The sequence below is a fragment of the Beta vulgaris genome, chromosome 5 (genome assembly GCF_026745355.1).
Source record: "Beta vulgaris subsp. vulgaris cultivar EL10 chromosome 5, EL10.2, whole genome shotgun sequence".
NCBI lineage: Eukaryota > Viridiplantae > Streptophyta > Magnoliopsida > Caryophyllales > Amaranthaceae > Beta > Beta vulgaris.
The window spans coordinates 226,532-247,102 of NC_079206.1; the positions used below are offsets into that span (position 1 = coordinate 226,532).

The 20,571-nt window shown below is 38.1% G+C and overlaps 2 protein-coding genes across 2 annotated transcripts; both read right to left on the reverse strand.

Annotated features, from left to right (window-relative positions):
• Window positions 1–10,874: 10,874 nt before the first annotated feature.
• LOC104907839 (RNA polymerase II C-terminal domain phosphatase-like 4) lies at window positions 10,875–11,489 on the reverse strand. Its single transcript, XM_010696845.4, has one exon. The coding sequence runs from the start codon at window positions 11,487–11,489 to the stop codon at window positions 10,875–10,877; it is 615 nt and encodes a 204-aa protein (XP_010695147.3).
• A 3,163-nt stretch (window positions 11,490–14,652) lies between these two features.
• On the reverse strand, window positions 14,653–15,456 carry LOC104907840 (RNA polymerase II C-terminal domain phosphatase-like 4). Its single transcript, XM_010696846.3, has one exon. The coding sequence runs from the start codon at window positions 15,454–15,456 to the stop codon at window positions 14,653–14,655; it is 804 nt and encodes a 267-aa protein (XP_010695148.1).
• Between the last annotated feature and the right edge of the window lie 5,115 nt (window positions 15,457–20,571).

The following is a 20,571-nucleotide window of genomic DNA, read 5'->3' on the forward strand; positions in this document are numbered from 1 at the left end:
TCTTCTGTTTCCAACAATTTGCAGTTCGCCAGCCTTCTCTTCTCTTTTATGTTTATGTTTCCTTCCCCTAGCCAAAACTAGACCTCTCAAAATATTACTAATGGATTGGGTCAAAAATTTTATCCAGTTTAATTAAATGGGTTGACTTGAGGTCAAGTTGAAAATTCCGACCTCATTTTGATCCGTAAAACCTATTTATGAAAACAACGTACAAAATCCTAACTCATTTCACAGCTAAAAAAAATTGGGTTGGCCTATATAGACAGTTAAAAACCTAATGCATTTCACGACTATAATGTGAATCATTCAACTGCCCAACCACCCATAGGCCATAGTAACTCTTCTAATAAAACAAACGCTAACATCATTAAGAAACCTAAAACCCTAACAGCACTCTTTAGTCTTCTACTCTTCTTCATTATGTCTTCGACTCTTCGCAATTCACTCTTGAGTCTTCTTCAAAAAATCACAAATTCAACTTAGTCGTAAGCTCTTCCTTATCATTTAGTAATTAGTATTAATATTGAACAATTATTTATGGAGTTGTAATGATGTTTTGAACAACAGTTGGATTTCTTCGATTGCTTTTGAACAACTTTGTTGATTTTCACCAATCTGATGTTATATGATAATGTAATGGCTTAATGCTAAGTTATTTCTTATTGTTGCTTTGTAACAAAATTTTTGTTGTTTTTTATTTTTTCTGGAAAACGCAAAACAAAAGATTAAACGGGTCGACCTGAAGGTTGACCCGTTTATCAAAAGGTTGGATTAGGTTGTAATTTTCAGCCCGTTTAAGTTAACAGGTCGGGTGCAGGTTGAGGGGTTCTCAACCCGCTAACTCGCCAACTTGGCCTGATTGTGACCCAACCCGATCCATTACCACCCTAGCGAAAATACATGCTCTCCAACGTCTAGATGGTGCACACGCTTATACGTAGAGCATGGTGTGCATGTACATGGCTAACAAGCCAATGAACACATGTACATGATTAACAAGTAAAATGAACATATGTACATCTCTGGTGGTACATATTCATTAGTATTGATCTTTGTGTCCATAATCTAGTCCTTCATGTTCATCATGTGTATGATTCTCATCCTACAGACGTGTATATGTACTAATTTGGACATACTCACGATGCTCTGGGTTGTAAGAAAACTGAACTGAGTATAAAACAATTGTAAAAATAAAGGTACGAGATAATATCACATTAAATTAAGAAATATATGAAACTATACATATTATACAGAATATTTAAAACCTGGTTATTTAAATAAGATGGAAAACTATTTTAATAGACTATGAAAAAAAATATACATTAAACTAGAGGAATATGTGCTGAAAAAATATTTTTCTTGATTTTTCTTAATGGATTTCTTCCATGGTTCTGCATCCTTTAACAGGAACTCCCTCCTTTTTGCAGCTAGATAGTTGTATCAAGTATTGAATTCCAATGGATTTTCCATTTACAGAAAAGAGAAGGGGTAATAGTACATAATCCAGGTCTTACAAGTTGCAAACATACATACATACATACATACATATCTACTGCAAGCACATTATATAATCTATCTATGAATGTGATGCCGAGAACTGACAACTATAGATGTATCATCACATTACTTCAATCAGAGGCAGCTAGCATATTTGACACTGGTAATGGATATCTAAAACAAGGCTAAATCTATGAGTACGAAAAATATCTAAAAACAGTTATGACTAATGACTGAAGAGAAGGAAAATCATGTCAATGATGAGATGACATTTCTTCCATGGTTCTGCATCCTTTAACAGGAACTCCCTCCTTTTTGCAGCTAGATAGTTGTATCAAGTGTTGAATTCCAATGGATTTTCCATTTACAGAAAAGAAAAGGGGTAATAATACATAATCCCAGGTCTTACAAGTTGCAAACATACATACATATCTACTGGCAAGCACATTATATAATATATCTATGAATGTGATGCCGAGAACTGACAACTATAGATGTATCATCACATTACTTCAATCGGAGGCAGCTAGCATATCTTCTCAAGAAATCATATTTCAACACCTATAACCACCTAAATGACAGGGTATACAACTCGCAGGCCACATATATGGCCAAACACCATAAGAGCAACAGCTCAAGCCTGTACAAAAGACTAAACATAGCCTACTATACCAATCTATATCAGTTTGACTGTTTTACTTCTTATAAGGTGGGAAATTCTCCCCTTTAAAATGTATTTGATGTAATCCATGGTTTTCTGTATATTTGGAAGTTTCTTATTCAACAGAACATCAATAATGGCCTTCCATACTGCTCTGGCCCCATGTAATCTATGATGACAGTTAACAACATTGCAGCGAAACCTTGTTCCTTAAAGCAGACCCTATGTCAGTTCTACACATGAATCTTATACGACCATGTAAGTATTGCTCTGGCCTCTAATGTGCAGCCAATTCTTGATATGTTGGATACATTGTGTGCTATACTGACACTCATAGAAGAGGTGACTATGAATTAACAGACACACACGAAAATCTGGCATAAAATGCAAGCTCAAAAGGCCAAAACACACACAAACACATTTGGATGATAAATTGCAAGCACAAAGTTAGTAGTAGGAATTTGTTTATTAGACCAATAAAAACAGCACAGGAATTAACATATACTAGTCCCAACCACAATCACAATCACAACCACAATCACAACCACAACCACAACCACAACCACAACCACAACCACAACCACAACCACAACCACAACCACATTGGCTGCAATAAAGACGCATACAGACACAGTATTTATAGAGTTTGTTGTTTGGATTTGAGTGAGAATAAAAGAGTAGAGTAGCGAAAAGAGACTAAAGCGTACGGTATTTATAGAGTTTGTTCTGGGATTTGAGATTGTGAATGACTTGGCGGATGTCATGAGAGCTATCCGGCTTGAAAAAGAAAATGTGAGCAACAGACAAGACGCGTAAAACCCTATATAGCTCGCCACCTTCCTCGCACTCATCTCCTTTCAATTGAATCCATGACTTTGGAAGATGAAGATTAAGATTATTATTAGCCCTGGCCTTGGTTACGAAATAACAGTAAGGATCAATCTTGATAAGATTATCAGCGTACTTCTCCCAACCACTTTCCCTGCAATCAAGGATACACACAACCTCCCTGTTCTTCAATATCGGATGAAGATGCTTTTTGCCAATGTCATCGTCCTCGTATACCGACGTCAGGCACCGGCTTTACGGTACACGCTATCACGATCAAGAACATCAGTCATGATTCAAGATACTGTGGGGAAACCCTCGAGTACAAAACGATGTCGTAATCAAGGTCAATTTCTCCAAAAGGTTCGAATATAAGGCCTTAATTTGATATTCCTATCTATTCCGGTGACGCATAAAAGATCCCTTGCGAACCGACCTTTGAACCCCGGATTCTGAAAGATAGTCGTGATCTTCCAGGCGTAATCGCGCCTCTAAGAGAGTCCAGAAGAGTATTATCAATATTTATCACAACACACAGTTTCTTGCGAGAAATTAAATCGTTCTTGAAGACTTCATCAGATTCCTCACAATTTCCGCCTTCTTCTTCCCCAGCCTCAGCCTTCTTCTTCGAGAGAAGAGAAAATATCAATGATTTCAATTTCATCTTCTCTCTCTTACGTCCTAACGAAACCTAGGTTTTCCTTGTCTATTTCTATCCCTCTTTCTTAACTTTTCAATCTTTCTTCCTGTTTCCAACAATTTGCAGTTCGCGAGCCTTCTCTTTTTAATCCAAAAGGAAACCACTTAAATTAATAAACAGGTTTAGTAAAACATTGAAAGTACAATGAAGTTACAAACCCACAAACAACAAATTAAGGTGAAAACACATACATGATACAATTACTAAAACCTCCCGCCTAGCATATAGTTAAAACGACCATCCACGCAGTGGCGGAGCCAGGATTTTCGAAGTGGGGGACAAATAACGATATCTGACAGTCGGATAAATTTTTTGGAAAAAAAGCACAACACAAATTATTTAATACTTAGCGTTTTACATCCGAAATTCCAAAATGCATATAGCTTTACGATCCAAAGAGAAATGAAAAAAAATCCATAGTAAAAAGAAATTACAAATGCATTCTTTGGGTCTTCATATTTTGAAAGCGAGGAATGATTGTTTTTTCATTGAAAACTTGCAAGAGCATATCCATAGATTACACACTCAATTTTATAAATATCAAAAAAGACTCCTTATCTATTATCACTCAAGCTACTAGCCAGTCTAGCCTACTACCACTAGTTCCAGACTCATGAAAGCTTCCAAACCAACACTACATCATGTTCTACCAAATTGCACCATTCTAGATATAGAATATTATATTCTTATACTCCATTCAAACCAAACCGTATTATGACACAAAGCTCACTCCTCTTCTTCCTCGCTCTGCTCTCTATAATCCAAAAAAACCAAAAGCAATTACATTCACAGACTCAAAATTTCCAATATCAAATAACTTTTCAATCTACAAAAAAAAAAAAATCATTGCTACAAAATTAATACTTAGCAATATAGCAAAGCTCTGTCTTCGATTGCTGTCCATATCTGGAAACCTACTAGTTTGTTCTTCGCGTTTTCGAAAAGGGATTCCGTAAATTGTTTTGCAGAAAGTGTTTTGTACAATTAGGTATAAAGAAATGAAATTAAAATTGAGGGTTTAGATGATAAAAAAACTCATTTTGACATGGTGGTGTAGTCGGCGTTCCAGGCGCTGCGACGACTAGCTGGTTCCTTCCGGCAACTGGGGGGACATCTGTCCCCATGTCCCCCCAGCTGGCTCCGCCACTGCATCCACGAAAGCCACATCGAACACCCCGCCCAGACCTCAAGAGGAACTGGCGACAAACTCTTTGTCTTTGAAGTAGGCTTCTTTAGCATGCTCCGGCGTATTGATGAAGACCACCCTTTCATCCACCTGATTCACCGCCTCTGCAGCGAGACAATGCGCCACCTTGTTGCTTTCTCTTTTGATGTGAAGAATTCCACGCTTCAATGCCTAGTAAGGAGAATGCAAATGTCCATAACTATCACCCCAAAGGATGGTTCTCAGCTTCAAGAGGCTTAGCAAGAAGCTGGACCACCCTTTTGCGTCGCATTCAACTTCCAGCTTGTGGTAGTTACAATCCCAAGCAATTTGCAAGCCTTCCCTAATGGCCATCAGCTCCGCCGCTCTGGGGAACCCGCATCCACCCTCTTTGCAAATCCAAATTCTCAGTCCCTGTCGCATCTCTAAAGACACCACCAATTCCAGCAGTAGCCCAGTCAGCCTTCCACGCGCCGTCAGTGTTGAGTTTCAGAAACCATTGTTGGGGTGGTTTCCATCTCCGCACCACCTTGCTTCCATTGCCCTGAGCATTAATCACCTGAAAAGCCTTCACATTAGTGAAAAAGTCTGCCACCACCCTATTGTAAGTGAACTTTGGTGATTGACAGCACTTTCAAAAACAACTTTATTTCTCGAACACCAAAGATGCCAAAAGGCAGTGGTGAACTTGGTAACCAGTAATCATTTTGATTAAGATTGAAATCGAGCCATTCTCCCACTCAAGGTTGAAAAAAAATGTTGTGATTTTTTGGTTTATGGTGTTTTAAAGTTTCAATCCAAACACTGGAAGCAACACAACAGTCACGAAAGAGGTGAATCATATCTTCAATAGGGTGATCGCACACCACACTGGGGATTAAAATTATGAATTCTTCTTGCCAAAAAAAGAGCGGAAGGCAAAATATTGTGAATCCCATTCCAAATAAGCAATTTGTACTTAAACGAAATATTCTTCCTCCACAAACCTCGCCAAAGCCCCTTTCCCCCATATTCCTCCTCCCCTCTATTAATAAGATAGTAAGCTGATTTAACACTGAAAGTCCCATTTTTCTCAAAATTCCAGGTGAAGTCATCCTCCACCTAGACATGGAAGCCAGAGGAATTTCCCCTATTTGCTTAATGATATCTAGAGGGAGTAAATGTGAAATTTTCTTTGTGTCCCACCTATCCTTTTGATGATATTGCTCACTTGCCAATGAGACATAAACTCAGGAATGTTGCTCCCATCACATCACCAACGGCCCCTCTCCCACCCACCAATGATACCAGATAGAGGTGGATCTCCATTCCCAATTCTCCTAACAAGGCCTTTCTCAAGCAGCTCCCTCCCTTCAATATGTTCTCCAAATAGGAGAATGGTGATTTTTGGCAACCGCACTCAAAAAGGAACCCTTCTCCCAATATCTGGCCTTAAGGATCCGCACCCAAAACTTGGTCTCATTTTTAAGAATCATCCACCCCAATTTAGCCATAAAGGCTAAGTTCCAATTATGAAGCCTACGGAAACCCAAACCTCCCTTCCCCGTTGGGCTACAGATCCTATCCCAGCTCAATCTGGCTAAGTAGTGGACTTATCCACCTTATTCCATAGGAATTTCCTACAATCTTTTCAATCTCATTCATAACTGACACCGCAGTAAGGAGGACTGCATACCATAGACCGGGAAAGAGGACACCGCTGATTTAATAAGAGTGCATCTGCCCGCCATATTCAATATTTAGCTTGCCATCGATTAATAGCAACCTTGACTTTTTCTAAATAAACCAGCATAATCACCCCTCCTAAGCTTGTTCGGAAGAATATTACATCCAAGGTACTTCCCAAAGCTAGTCGACCCTTTCATGGTAAGAACTCGGCTAACATGCGTCTTCTTTGCGGATTCATTTTTGGAGGGAAAATCACCAGGGACTTTGACACATTAACTCTCAGACCCGAAATGTTCCAAACTTCCACACCCTGAATAACCCCTCCATTTCTTACGGACGCCTGACCAGACAGAAAACATCATCTGCGTAGAAAAATGGGAAACACCTAAGTCTCTACTAATTTTAATTGGCTTCCAACTCCCATCCCTAATCCTATCACTGATTAGAATCGACAGTCATACACAAGACAAACATCATCGCGAGCCTTCTCTTCTCTTTTATTTTTATCTTTCCTTCCCTCGCCAAAACTAGGCCTCTCAAAATATTATTAATGGATTGGGTCAAAAATTTTTCCAGTTTAATTAAATGGGTTGACTTGAGGTCAAGTTGAAAATTCCGATCTCATTTTGATCCGTAAAACCTATTTATGAAAACAACGTAAAAACCTAACTCATTTCACATCTAAAAAAATTGGGTTGGCCTATATAGACAGTTAAAAACTAATGCATTTCACGACTATAATGTGAATCATTCAACTGCCCAACCACCCATAGGCCATAGTAACTCTTCTAATAAAACAAACCCTAACATCATTAAGAAAACTAAAACCCTAACATCACTCTTTAGTCTTCTACTCTTCTTCATTATGTCTTCGACTCTCGCAATTCACTCTTGAGTCTTCTTCAAAAAATACGAATTCACCTTAGTCGTAAGCTCTTCCCTATGATTTAGTAAATTGTATTAATATTGAACAATTATTTATGGAGTTGTAATGATGTTTTGAACAACAGTTGGATTTCTTCTATTGCTTTTGAACAACTTTGTTGATTTTCACCAATCTGATGTTATATGATAATGTAATGGCTTAATGCTAAGTTATTTCTTATTGTTCTTTGTAACAAAAATTTATTGTTTTTATTTATTTCTGCTGGAAAACGCAAAACAAAAGATTAAACGGGTCGACCTGAAGGTTTGACCCGTTTACAAAAGGTTGGATTAGGTTGTAATTTTCAGCCCGTTTAAGTTAACAGGTCGGGTGCAGGTTGAGGGGTTCTCAACCCGCTAACTCGCCAACTTGCCTTGACTGTGACCCAACCCGATCCATTACCACCCTAGCCAAAGGGTGTTGCTAAATGCAACCTCACTTTACTAACGCAGCCTTAAAAAAAACCCAAAAAACCCTTATTATCATATTCTTTCTAAAAACCCTCTTCTCTCTCTAAAAATATTTTCTCCTCATCTCTAACTATTAGATATTAAAAACTTCATTGAAGATCTCTATAAATTTTAATTTGATATTCAATGGACCATAATTTTGACCCAATTGAGTTTCAATCTGATGTAAGTTGTAAAAAAAAAATTCGTAATTATGATTGAAGTCGTGAAATTTTTTTTCGCAATTACGATTCAAGTTGTGAATTTTTTCCGCAAATTCGTAATGCATGATTAGTCTGGTTCGTGTAGACTACACGAAACAGACGATTCCGTTTCGTGTAGACTACACGAAACAGATGATTTCGTTTCGTGCAGACTACACGAAACAGATGATTCCGTTTCGTGCAATCTGCACGAAACAATTGAATCTGTTTCGTGCACCTTGCATGAAATATTAAATCAGCAATAAGAAAATCAGAAGAACGCATCAATCAAAAAATTAGCAAAACGCATCAATTTGCGCCAACCAGCCAGAATTTTTCAAAAAAATAAACCCTAGAACTAACCGATTTGCGCCAAAGTCATGCAATTTGGTTAAAAATCAAGACCCAATTCGCATTGCACGAAGCCAATAACACAATCACTCATGCAAATCTCCCCAAAAGATGGAGAATTGGATACAAATTATTCTTGAATCAGCCCCAATTTGTTCAACATCTGAAAAGGACGAAGAGGGAAGATGGAGAGATAGGAGTTGTTAGAGAGAGAAATGGGGAAATCGCCCCATATGATGGAGAATTGGGTACAAATTAATATTGAATCATAAACATCTTCAAGAGGACGAAGAAGGAAGAAGGAAGAAGGAGAGAGAGAGGAGTGGAGAGAGGAGTAGTTAGAGAGAGAAATGGGTTTTAAAGTTAAGGGTATTTTAGATATTTTGTAGGGTTGTAGTAGTAAAGTGAGGTTGTATTTAGCAACCATGTAGCCAAAATACATGCTCTCCAACGTCTAGATGGTGCACACGCTTATACGTAGAGCATGGTGTGCATGTACATGGCTAACAAGCCAATGAACACATATACATGATTAACAAGTCAAATGAACATATGTACATCTCTGGTGGTACATATTCATTAGTATTGATCTTTGCGTCCATAATCTAGTCCTTCATGTTCATCATGTGTATGGTTCTCATCCTACAGACGTGCATATTAACTAATTTGGACATACTCTCGATGCTCTGGGTTGTAAGAAAACCGATACGAGTATAAAACAATTGTAAACATAAAGGTACAAGATAATATCACATTAAATTAAGAAATATATGAAACTATACATATTATACAGAATTTTTAAAACCTGGTTATTTAAATAAGATGGAAAACTATTTTAATAGACTATGAAAAAAATATACATTAAACTAGAGGAATATGTGCTGAAAAAATATTTTTCTTGATTTTTCTTAATGGATTTCTTCCATGGTTCTGCATCCTTTAACAGGAACTCCCTCCTTTTTGCAGCTAGATAGTTGTATCAAGTATTGAATTCCAATGGATTTTCCATTTACAGAAAAGAGAAGGGGTAATAGTACATAATCCCAGGTCTTACAAGTTGCAAACATACATACATACATACATACATACATATCTACTGCAAGCACATTATATAATCTATCTATGAATGTGATGCTGAGAACTGACAACTATAGATGTATCATCACATTACTTCAATCGGAGGCAGCTAGCATATTTGACACTGGTAATGGATATCTAAAACAAGGCTAAATCTATGAGTACGAAAAATATCTAAAAACAGTTATGACTAATGACTGAAGAGAAGGAAAATCATGTCAATGATGAGATGACATTTCTTCCATGGTTCTGCATCCTTTAACAGGAACTCCCTCCTTTTTGCAGCTAGATAGTTGTATCAAGTATTGAATTCCAATGGATTTTCCATTTACAGAAAAGAAAAGGGGTAATAATACATAATCCCAGGTCTTACAAGTTGCAAACATACATACATATCTACTGGCAAGCACATTATATAATATATCTATGAATGTGATGCCGAGAACTGACAACTATAGATGTATCATCACATTACTTCAATCGGAGGCAGCTAGCATATCTTCTCAAGAAATCATATTTCAACACCTATAACCCACCTAAATGACAGGGTATACAACTCGCAGGCCACATATATGGCCAAACACCCATAAGAGCAACAGCTCAAGCCTGTACAAAAGACTAAACATAGCCTACTATATACCAATCTATATCAGTTTGACTGTTTTACTTCTTATAAGGTGGGAAATTCTCCCCTTTAAATGTATTTGATGTAATCCATGGTTTTCTGTATATTTGGAAGTTTCTTATTCAACAGAACATCAATAATGGCCTTCCATACTGCTCTGGCCCCATGTAATCTATGATGACAGTTAACAACATTGCAGCGCAAACCTTGTTCCTTAAAGCAGACCCTATGTCAGTTCTACACATGAATCTTATACGACCATGATAAGTATTGCTCTGGCCTCTAATGTGCAGCCAATTCTTGATATGTTGGATACATTGTGTGCTATACTGACACTCATAGAAGAGGTGACTATGAATTAACAGACACACACGAAAATCTGGCATAAAATGCAAGCTCAAAAGGCCAAAACACACACAAACACATTTGGATGATAAATTGCAAGCACAAAGTTAGTAGTAGGAATTTGTTTATTAGACCAATAAAAACAGCACAGGAATTAACATATACTAGTCCCAACCACAATCACAATCACAACCACAATCACAACCACAACCACAACCACAACCACAACCACAACCACAACCACAACCACAACCACAACCACAACCACAACCACAACCACAACCACATTGGCTGCAATAAAGACGCATACAGACACAGTATTTATAGAGTTTGTTGTTTGGATTTGAGTGAGAATAAAAGAGTAGAGTAGCGAAAAGAGACTAAAGCGTACGGTATTTATAGAGTTTGTTCTGGGATTTGAGATTGTGAATGACTTGGCGGATGTCATGAGAGCTATCCGGCTTGAAAAAGAAAATGTGAGCAACAGACAAGACGCGTAAAACCCTATATAGCTCGCCACCTTCCTCGCACTCATCTCCTTTCAATTGAATCCATGACTTTGGAAGATGAAGATTAAGATTATTATTAGCCCTGGCCTTGGTTACGAAATAACAGTAAGGATCAATCTTGATAAGATTATCAGCGTACTTCTCCCAACCACTTTCCCTGCAATCAAGGATACACACAACCTCCCTGTTCTTCAATATCGGATGAAGATGCTTTTTGCCAATGTCATCGTCCTCGTATACCGACGTCAGGCACCCGGCTTTACGGTACACGCTATCACGATCAAGAACATCAGTCATGATATCAAGATACTGTGGGGAAACCCTCGAGTACAAAACGATGTCGTAATCACGGGTCAATTTCTCCAAAAAGGTTCGAATATAGGGCCTTAATTTGATATTTCTATCTAATTCCGGCGACGCATAAAAGATCCCTTGCCGAACGGACCTTTGAACTGCGGATTCTGAAAGATAGTGGTGATCTTCCATGGCGTAATCGCCCCTCTAAGAGAGTCCAGAAGAGTATTGTCAATGTTTATCACAACACACAGTTTCTTGCGAGAAATTAAATCATTCTTGAAGACTTCATCAGATTCCTCACAATTTCCGCCTTCTTCCCCTGCCTCAGCCTTCTTCTTCTTCGAGAGAAGAGACGATATCAATGATTTCAATTTCATCTTCCTCTCTCTCCTACGTCCTAACGAAACCTAGGTTTTCCTTGTCTATTTCTATCCCTCTTTCTTAACTTTTCAATCTTTCTTCTGTTTCCAACAATTTGCAGTTCGCCAGCCTTCTCTTCTCTTTTATGTTTATGTTTCCTTCCCCTAGCCAAAACTAGACCTCTCAAAATATTACTAATGGATTGGGTCAAAAATTTTATCCAGTTTAATTAAATGGGTTGACTTGAGGTCAAGTTGAAAATTCCGACCTCATTTTGATCCGTAAAACCTATTTATGAAAACAACGCACAAATCCTAACTCATTTCACAGCTAAAAAAAATTGGGTTGGCCTATATAGACAGTTAAAAACCTAATGCATTTCACGACTATAATGTGAATCATTCAACTGCCCAACCACCCATAGGCCATAGTAACTCTTCTAATAAAACAAACGCTAACATCATTAAGAAACCTAAAACCCTAACAGCACTCTTTAGTCTTCTACTCTTCTTCATTATGTCTTCGACTCTTCGCAATTCACTCTTGAGTCTTCTTCAAAAAATCACAAATTCAACTTAGTCGTAAGCTCTTCCTTATCATTTAGTAATTAGTATTAATATTGAACAATTATTTATGGAGTTGTAATGATGTTTTGAACAACAGTTGGATTTCTTCGATTGCTTTTGAACAACTTTGTTGATTTTCACCAATCTGATGTTATATGATAATGTAATGGCTTAATGCTAAGTTATTTCTTATTGTTGCTTTGTAACAAAATTTTTGTTGTTTTTTATTTTTTCTGGAAAACGCAAAACAAAAGATTAAACGGGTCGACCTGAAGGTTGACCCGTTTATCAAAAGGTTGGATTAGGTTGTAATTTTCAGCCCGTTTAAGTTAACAGGTCGGGTGCAGGTTGAGGGGTTCTCAACCCGCTAACTCGCCAACTTGGCCTGATTGTGACCCAACCCGATCCATTACCACCCTAGCGAAAATACATGCTCTCCAACGTCTAGATGGTGCACACGCTTATACGTAGAGCATGGTGTGCATGTACATGGCTAACAAGCCAATGAACACATGTACATGATTAACAAGTAAAATGAACATATGTACATCTCTGGTGGTACATATTCATTAGTATTGATCTTTGTGTCCATAATCTAGTCCTTCATGTTCATCATGTGTATGATTCTCATCCTACAGACGTATATATGTACTAATTTGGACATACTCTCGATGCTCTGGGTTGTAAGAAAACTGATACGAGTATAAAACAATTGTAAAAATAAAGGTACGAGATAATATCACATTAAATTAAGAAATATATGAAACTATACATATTATACAGAATTTTTAAAACCTGGTTATTTAAATAAGATGGAAAACTATTTTAATAGACTATGAAAAAAATATACATTAAACTAGAGGAATATGTGCTGAAAAAATATTTTTCTTGATTTTTCTTAATGGATTTCTTCCATGGTTCTGCATCCTTTAACAGGAACTCCCTCCTTTTTGCAGCTAGATAGTTGTATCAAGTATTGAATTCCAATGGATTTTCCATTTACAGAAAAGAGAAGGGGTAATAGTACATAATCCCAGGTCTTACAAGTTGCAAACATACATACATACATACATACATACATACATATCTACTGCAAGCACATTATATAATCTATCTATGAATGTGATGCCGAGAACTGACAACTATAGATGTATCATCACATTACTTCAATCGGAGGCAGCTAGCATATTTGACACTGGTAATGGATATCTAAAACAAGGCTAAATCTATGAGTACGAAAAATATCTAAAAACAGTTATGACTAATGACTGAAGAGAAGGAAAATCATGTCAATGATGAGATGACATTTCTTCCATGGTTCTGCATCCTTTAACAGGAACTCCCTCCTTTTTGCAGCTAGATAGTTGTATCAAGTATTGAATTCCAATGGATTTTCCATTTACAGAAAAGAAAAGGGGTAATAATACATAATCCCAGGTCTTACAAGTTGCAAACATACATACATATCTACTGGCAAGCACATTATATAATATATCTATGAATGTGATGCCGAGAACTGACAACTATAGATGTATCATCACATTACTTCAATCGGAGGCAGCTAGCATATCTTCTCAAGAAATCATATTTCAACACCTATAACCCACCTAAATGACAGGGTATACAACTCGCAGGCCACATATATGGCCAAACACCCATAAGAGCAACAGCTCAAGCCTGTACAAAAGACTAAACATAGCCTACTATACCAATCTATATCAGTTTGACTGTTTTACTTCTTATAAGGTGGGAAATTCTCCCCTTTAAAATGTATTTGATGTAATCCATGGTTTTCTGTATATTTGGAAGTTTCTTATTCAACAGAACATCAATAATGGCCTTCCATACTGCTCTGGCCCCATGTAATCTATGATGACAGTTAACAACATTGCAGCGCAAACCTTGTTCCTTAAAGCAGACCCTATGTCAGTTCTACACATGAATCTTATACGACCATGATAAGTATTGCTCTGGCCTCTAATGTGCAGCCAATTCTTGATATGTTGGATACATTGTGTGCTATACTGACACTCATAGAAGAGGTGACTATGAATTAACAGACACACACGAAAATCTGGCATAAAATGCAAGCTCAAAAGGCCAAAACACACACAAACACATTTGGATGATAAATTGCAAGCACAAAGTTAGTAGTAGGAATTTGTTTATTAGACCAATAAAAACAGCACAGGAATTAACATATACTAGTCCCAACCACAATCACAATCACAACCACAATCACAATCACAATCACAACCACAACCACAACCACAACCACAACCACAACCACAACCACAACCACAACCACAACCACAACCACAACCACAACCACATTGGCTGCAATAAAGACGCATACAGACACAGTATTTATAGAGTTTGTTGTTTGGATTTGAGTGAGAATAAAAGAGTAGAGTAGCGAAAAGAGACTAAAGCGTACGGTATTTATAGAGTTTGTTCTGGGATTTGAGATTGTGAATGACTTGGCGGATGTCATGAGAGCTATCCGGCTTGAAAAAGAAAATGTGAGCAACAGACAAGACGCGTAAAACCCTATATAGCTCGCCACCTTCCTCGCACTCATCTCCTTTCAATTGAATCCATGACTTTGGAAGATGAAGATTAAGATTATTATTAGCCCTGGCCTTGGTTACGAAATAACAGTAAGGATCAATCTTGATAAGATTATCAGCGTACTTCTCCCAACCACTTTCCCTGCAATCAAGGATACACACAACCTCCCTGTTCTTCAATATCGGATGAAGATGCTTTTTGCCAATGTCATCGTCCTCGTATACCGACGTCAGGCACCCGGCTTTACGGTACACGCTATCACGATCAAGAACATCAGTCATGATATCAAGATACTGTGGGGAAACCCTCGAGTACAAAACGATGTCGTAATCAAGGGTCAATTTCTCCAAAAAGGTTCGAATATAAGGCCTTAATTTGATATTCCTATCTAATTCCGGTGACGCATAAAAGATCCCTTGCCGAACCGACCTTTGAACCCCGGATTCTGAAAGATAGTCGTGATCTTCCCAGGCGTAATCGCGCCCTCTAAGAGAGTCCAGAAGAGTATTATCAATATTTATCACAACACACAGTTTCTTGCGAGAAATTAAATCGTTCTTGAAGACTTCATCAGATTCCTCACAATTTCCGCCTTCTTCTTCCCCAGCCTCAGCCTTCTTCTTCGAGAGAAGAGAAAATATCAATGATTTCAATTTCATCTTCCTCTCTCTCCTACGTCCTAACGAAACCTAGGTTTTCCTTGTCTATTTCTATCCCTCTTTCTTAACTTTTCAATCTTTCTTCCTGTTTCCAACAATTTGCAGTTCGCGAGCCTTCTCTTTTTAATCCAAAAGGAAACCACTTAAATTAAATAAACAGGTTTAGTACAAACATTGAAAGTACAACTGAAGTTACAAACCCACAACACAACAACATTAAGGTGAAAACACATACATGATACAATTACTAAAACCTCCCGCCTAGCACTATAGTTAAAACGAACCATCCACGCAGTGGCGGAGCCAGGATTTTCGAAGTGGGGGGACAAAATACGAATATCTGACAGTCGGATAAAATTTTTTGGAAAAAAAGCACAACACAAATTATTTAATACTTAGCGTTTTACATCCGAAATTCCAAAATGCATATAGCTTTACGATCCAAAGAGAAATGAAAAAAAAATCCATAGTAAAAAAGAAAATTACAAATGCATTCTTTGGGTCTTCATATTTTGAAAGCGAGGAATGATTGTTTTTTCATTGAAAACTTGCAAGAGCATATCCATAGATTACACACTCAATTTTATAAATATCAAAAAAGACTCCTTATCTATTATCACTCAAGCTACTAGCCAGTCTAGCCTACTACCACTAGTTCCAGACTCATGAAAGCTTCCAAACCAACACTACATCATGTTCTACCAAATTGCACCATTCTAGATATAGAATATTATATTCTTATACTCCATTCAACCAAACCGCTATTATGACACAAAGCTCCACCTCCTCTTCTTCCTCGCTCTGCTCTCCTATAATCCAAAAAAACCAAAAGCAAATTACATTCACAGACTCAAAATTTCCAATATCAAATAACTTTTCAATCTACAAACAAAAAAAAAATCATTTGCTACAAAATTAATACCTTAGCAATATAGCAAAGCTCTGTCTTCGATTGCTGTCCATATCTGGAAACAACTACTAGTTTGTTCTTCGCGTTTTCGAAAAGGGATTCCGTAAATTGTTTTGCAGAAAGTGTTTTGTACAATTAGGTATAAAGAAAATGAAATTAAAATTGAGGGTTTAGATGATAAAAAAACTCATTTTGACATGGTGGTGTAGTCGGCGTTCCAGGCGGCTGCGACGACTAGCTGGCTTCCTTCCGGCAACTGGGGGGACATCTGTCCCCATGTCCCCCCAGCTGGCTCCGCCACTGCATCCACGAAAGCCACATCGAACACCCCGCCCAGACCTCAAGAGGAACTGGCGACAAACTCTTTGTCTTTGAAGTAGGCTTCTTTAGCATGCTCCGGCGTATTGATGAAGACCACCCTTTCATCCACCTGATTCACCGCCTCTGCAGCGAGACAATGCGCCACCTTGTTGCTTTCTCTTTTGATGTGAAGAAATTCCACGCTTCAATGCCTAGTAAGGAGAATGCAAATGTCCATAACTATCACCCCCAAAGGATGGTTCTCAGCTTCAAGAGGCTTAGCAAGAAGCTGGACCACCCCTTTTGCGTCGCATTCAACTTCCAGCTTGTGGTAGTTACAATCCCAAGCAATTTGCAAGCCTTCCCTAATGGCCATCAGCTCCGCCGCCTCTGGGGAACCCGCATCCACCCTCTTTGCAAATCCAAATTCTCAGTCCCTGTCGCATCTCTAAAGACACCACCAATTCCAGCAGTAGCCCAGTCAGCCTTCCACGCGCCGTCAGTGTTGAGTTTCAGAAACCATTGTTGGGGTGGTTTCCATCTCCGCACCACCTTGCTTCCATTGCCCTGAGCATTAATCACCTGAAAAGCCTTCACATTAGTGAAAAAGTCTGCCACCACCCTATTGTAAGTGAACTTTGGGTGATTGACAGCACTTTCAAAAACAACTTTATTTCTCGAACACCAAAGATGCCAAAAGGCAGTGGTGAACTTGGTAACCCAGTAATCATTTTGATTAAGATTGAAATCGAGCCATTCCTCCCACTCAAGGTTGAAAAAAAATGTTGTGATTTTTTGGTTTATGGTGTTTTAAAGTTTCAATCCAAACACTGGAAGCAACACAACAGTCACGAAAGAGGTGAATCATATCTTCAATAGGGTGATCGCACACCACACTGGGGATTAAAATTATGAATTCTTCTTGCCAAAAAAAGAGCGGAAGGCAAAATATTGTGAATCCCATTCCAAATAAGCAATTTGTACTTAAACGGAATATTCTTCCTCCACAAACCTCGCCAAAGCCCCTTTCCCCCATATTCCTCCTCCCCTCTATTAATAAGATAGTAAGCTGATTTAACACTGAAAGTCCCATTTTTCTCAAAATTCCAGGTGAAGTCATCCTCCACCTCAGACATGGAAGCCAGAGGAATTTCCCCTATTTGCTTAATGATATCTAGAGGGAGTAAATGTGAAATTTTCTTTGTGTCCCACCTATCCCTTTTGATGATATTGCTCACTTGCCAATGAGACATAAACTCAGGAATGTTGCTCCCCATCACATCCACCAACGGCCCCTCTCCCACCCACCAATGATACCAGATAGAGGTGGATCTCCCATTCCCAATTCTCCTAACAAGGCCTTTCTCAAGCAGCTCCCTCCCCTTCAATATGTCTCTCCAAATAGGAGAATGGTGATTTTTGGCAACCGCACTCAAAAAGGAACCCTTCTCCCAATATCTGGCCTTAAGGATCCGCACCCAAAACTTGGTCTCATTTTTAAGAATCATCCACCCCAATTTAGCCATAAAGGCTAAGTTCCAATTACGAAGCCTACGGAAACCCAAACCTCCCTTCCCCGTTGGGCTACAGATCCTATCCCAGCTCAATCTGGCTAAGTAGTGGGACTTATCCACCTTATTCCATAGGAATTTCCTACAATCTTTCTCAATCTCATTCATAACTGACACCGGCAGTAAGGAGGACTGCATACCATAGACCGGGAAAGAGGACACCGCTGATTTAATAAGAGTGCATCTGCCCGCCATATTCAAATATTTAGCTTGCCATCGATTAATAGCAACCTTGACTTTTTCTAAATAAACCAGCATAATCACCCCTCCTAAGCTTGTTCGGAAGAATATTACATCCAAGGTACTTCCCAAAGCTAGTCGACCCTTTCATGGTAAGAAACTCGGCTAACATGCGTCTTCTTTGCGGATTCATTTTTGGAGGGAAAATCACCAGGGACTTTGACACATTAACTCTCAGACCCGAAATGTTCCCAAATTCTTCCAAGACACCCTGAATAACCCCTCCATTTCTTACGGACGCCTGACCAGACAGAAAAACATCATCTGCGTAGAAAATATGGGAAACACCTAAGTCTCTACTAATTTTAATTGGCTTCCAACTCCCATCCCTAATCCTATCACTGATTAGAATCGACAGTCATACACAAGACAAACATCATCGCGAGCCTTCTCTTCTCTTTTATTTTTATCTTTCCTTCCCCTCGCCAAAACTAGGCCTCTCAAAATATTATTAATGGATTGGGTCAAAAAATTTATCCAGTTTAATTAAATGGGTTGACTTGAGGTCAAGTTGAAAATTCCGATCTCATTTTGATCCGTAAAACCTATTTATGAAAACAACGTAAAAATCCTAACTCATTTCACATCTAAAAAAAATTGGGTTGGCCTATATAGACAGTTAAAAACTAATGCATTTCACGACTATAATGTGAATCATTCAACTGCCCAACCACCCATAGGCCATAGTAACTCTTCTAATAAAACAAACCCTAACATCATTAAGAAAACTAAAACCCTAACATCACTCTTTAGTCTTCTACTCTTCTTCATTATGTCTTCGACTCTTCGCAATTCACTCTTGAGTCTTCTTCAAAAAATCACGAATTCACCTTAGTCGTAAGCTCTTCCCTATGATTTAGTAATTAGTATTAATATTGAACAATTATTTATGGAGTTGTAATGATGTTTTGAACAACAGTTGGATTTCTTCTATTGCTTTTGAACAACTTTGTTGATTTTCACCAATCTGATGTTATATGATAATGTAATGGCTTAATGCTAAGTTATTTCTTATTGTTGCTTTGTAACAAAATTTTGTTGTTTTTTATTTTTTTTGGAAAACGCAAAACAAAAGATTAAACGGGTCGACCTGAAGGTTGACCCGTTTATCAAAAGGTTGGATTAGGTTGTAATTTTCAGCCCGTTTAAGTTAACAGGTCGGGTGCAGGTTGAGGGGTTCTCAACCCGCTAACTCGCCAACTTGCCTTGACTGTGACCCAACCCGATCCATTACCACCCTAGCCAAAGGGTGTTGCTAAATGCAACCTCACTTTACTAACGCAGCCTTAAAAAAAACCCAAAAAACCCTTATTATCATATTCTTTCTAAAAACCCTCTTCTCTCTCTAAAAATATTTTCTCCTCATCTCTAACTATTAGATATTAAAAACTTCATTGAAGATCTCTATAAATTTTAATTTGATATTCAATGGACCATAATTTTGACCCAATTGAGTTTCAATCTGATGTAAGTTGTAAAAAAAAAATTCGTAATTATGATTGAAGTCGTGAAATTTTTTTTCGCAATTACGATTCAAGTTGTGAATTTTTTCCGCAAATTCGTAATGCATGATTAGTCTGGTTCGTGTAGACTACACGAAACAGACGATTCCGTTTCGTGTAGACTACACGAAACAGATGATTTCGTTTCGTGCAGACTACACGAAACAGATGATTCCGTTTCGTGCAATCTGCACGAAACAATTGAATCTGTTTCGTGCACCTTGCATGAAATATTAAATCAGCAATAAGAAAATCAGAAGAACGCATCAATCAAAAAATTAGCAAAACGCATCAATTTGCGCCAACCAGCCAGAATTTTTCAAAAAAATAAACCCTAGAACTAACCGATTTGCGCCAAAGTCATGCAATTTGGTTAAAAATCAAGACCCAATTCGCATTGCACGAAGCCAATAACACAATCACTCATGCAAATCTCCCCAAAAGATGGAGAATTGGATACAAATTATTCTTGAATCAGCCCCAATTTGTTCAACATCTGAAAAGGACGAAGAGGGAAGATGGAGAGATAGGAGTTGTTAGAGAGAGAAATGGGGAAATCGCCCCATATGATGGAGAATTGGGTACAAATTAA

What these genes read in the sequence shown, in the direction of transcription:
- LOC104907840 (XM_010696846.3), bottom strand. Translation starts at nt 15,456, where the DNA reads ATGAAATTGAAATCATTGATATTTTCTCTTCTCTCGAAGAAGAAGGCT.
- LOC104907839 (XM_010696845.4), bottom strand. Translation starts at nt 11,489, where the DNA reads ATGGAAGATCACCACTATCTTTCAGAATCCGCAGTTCAAAGGTCCGTT.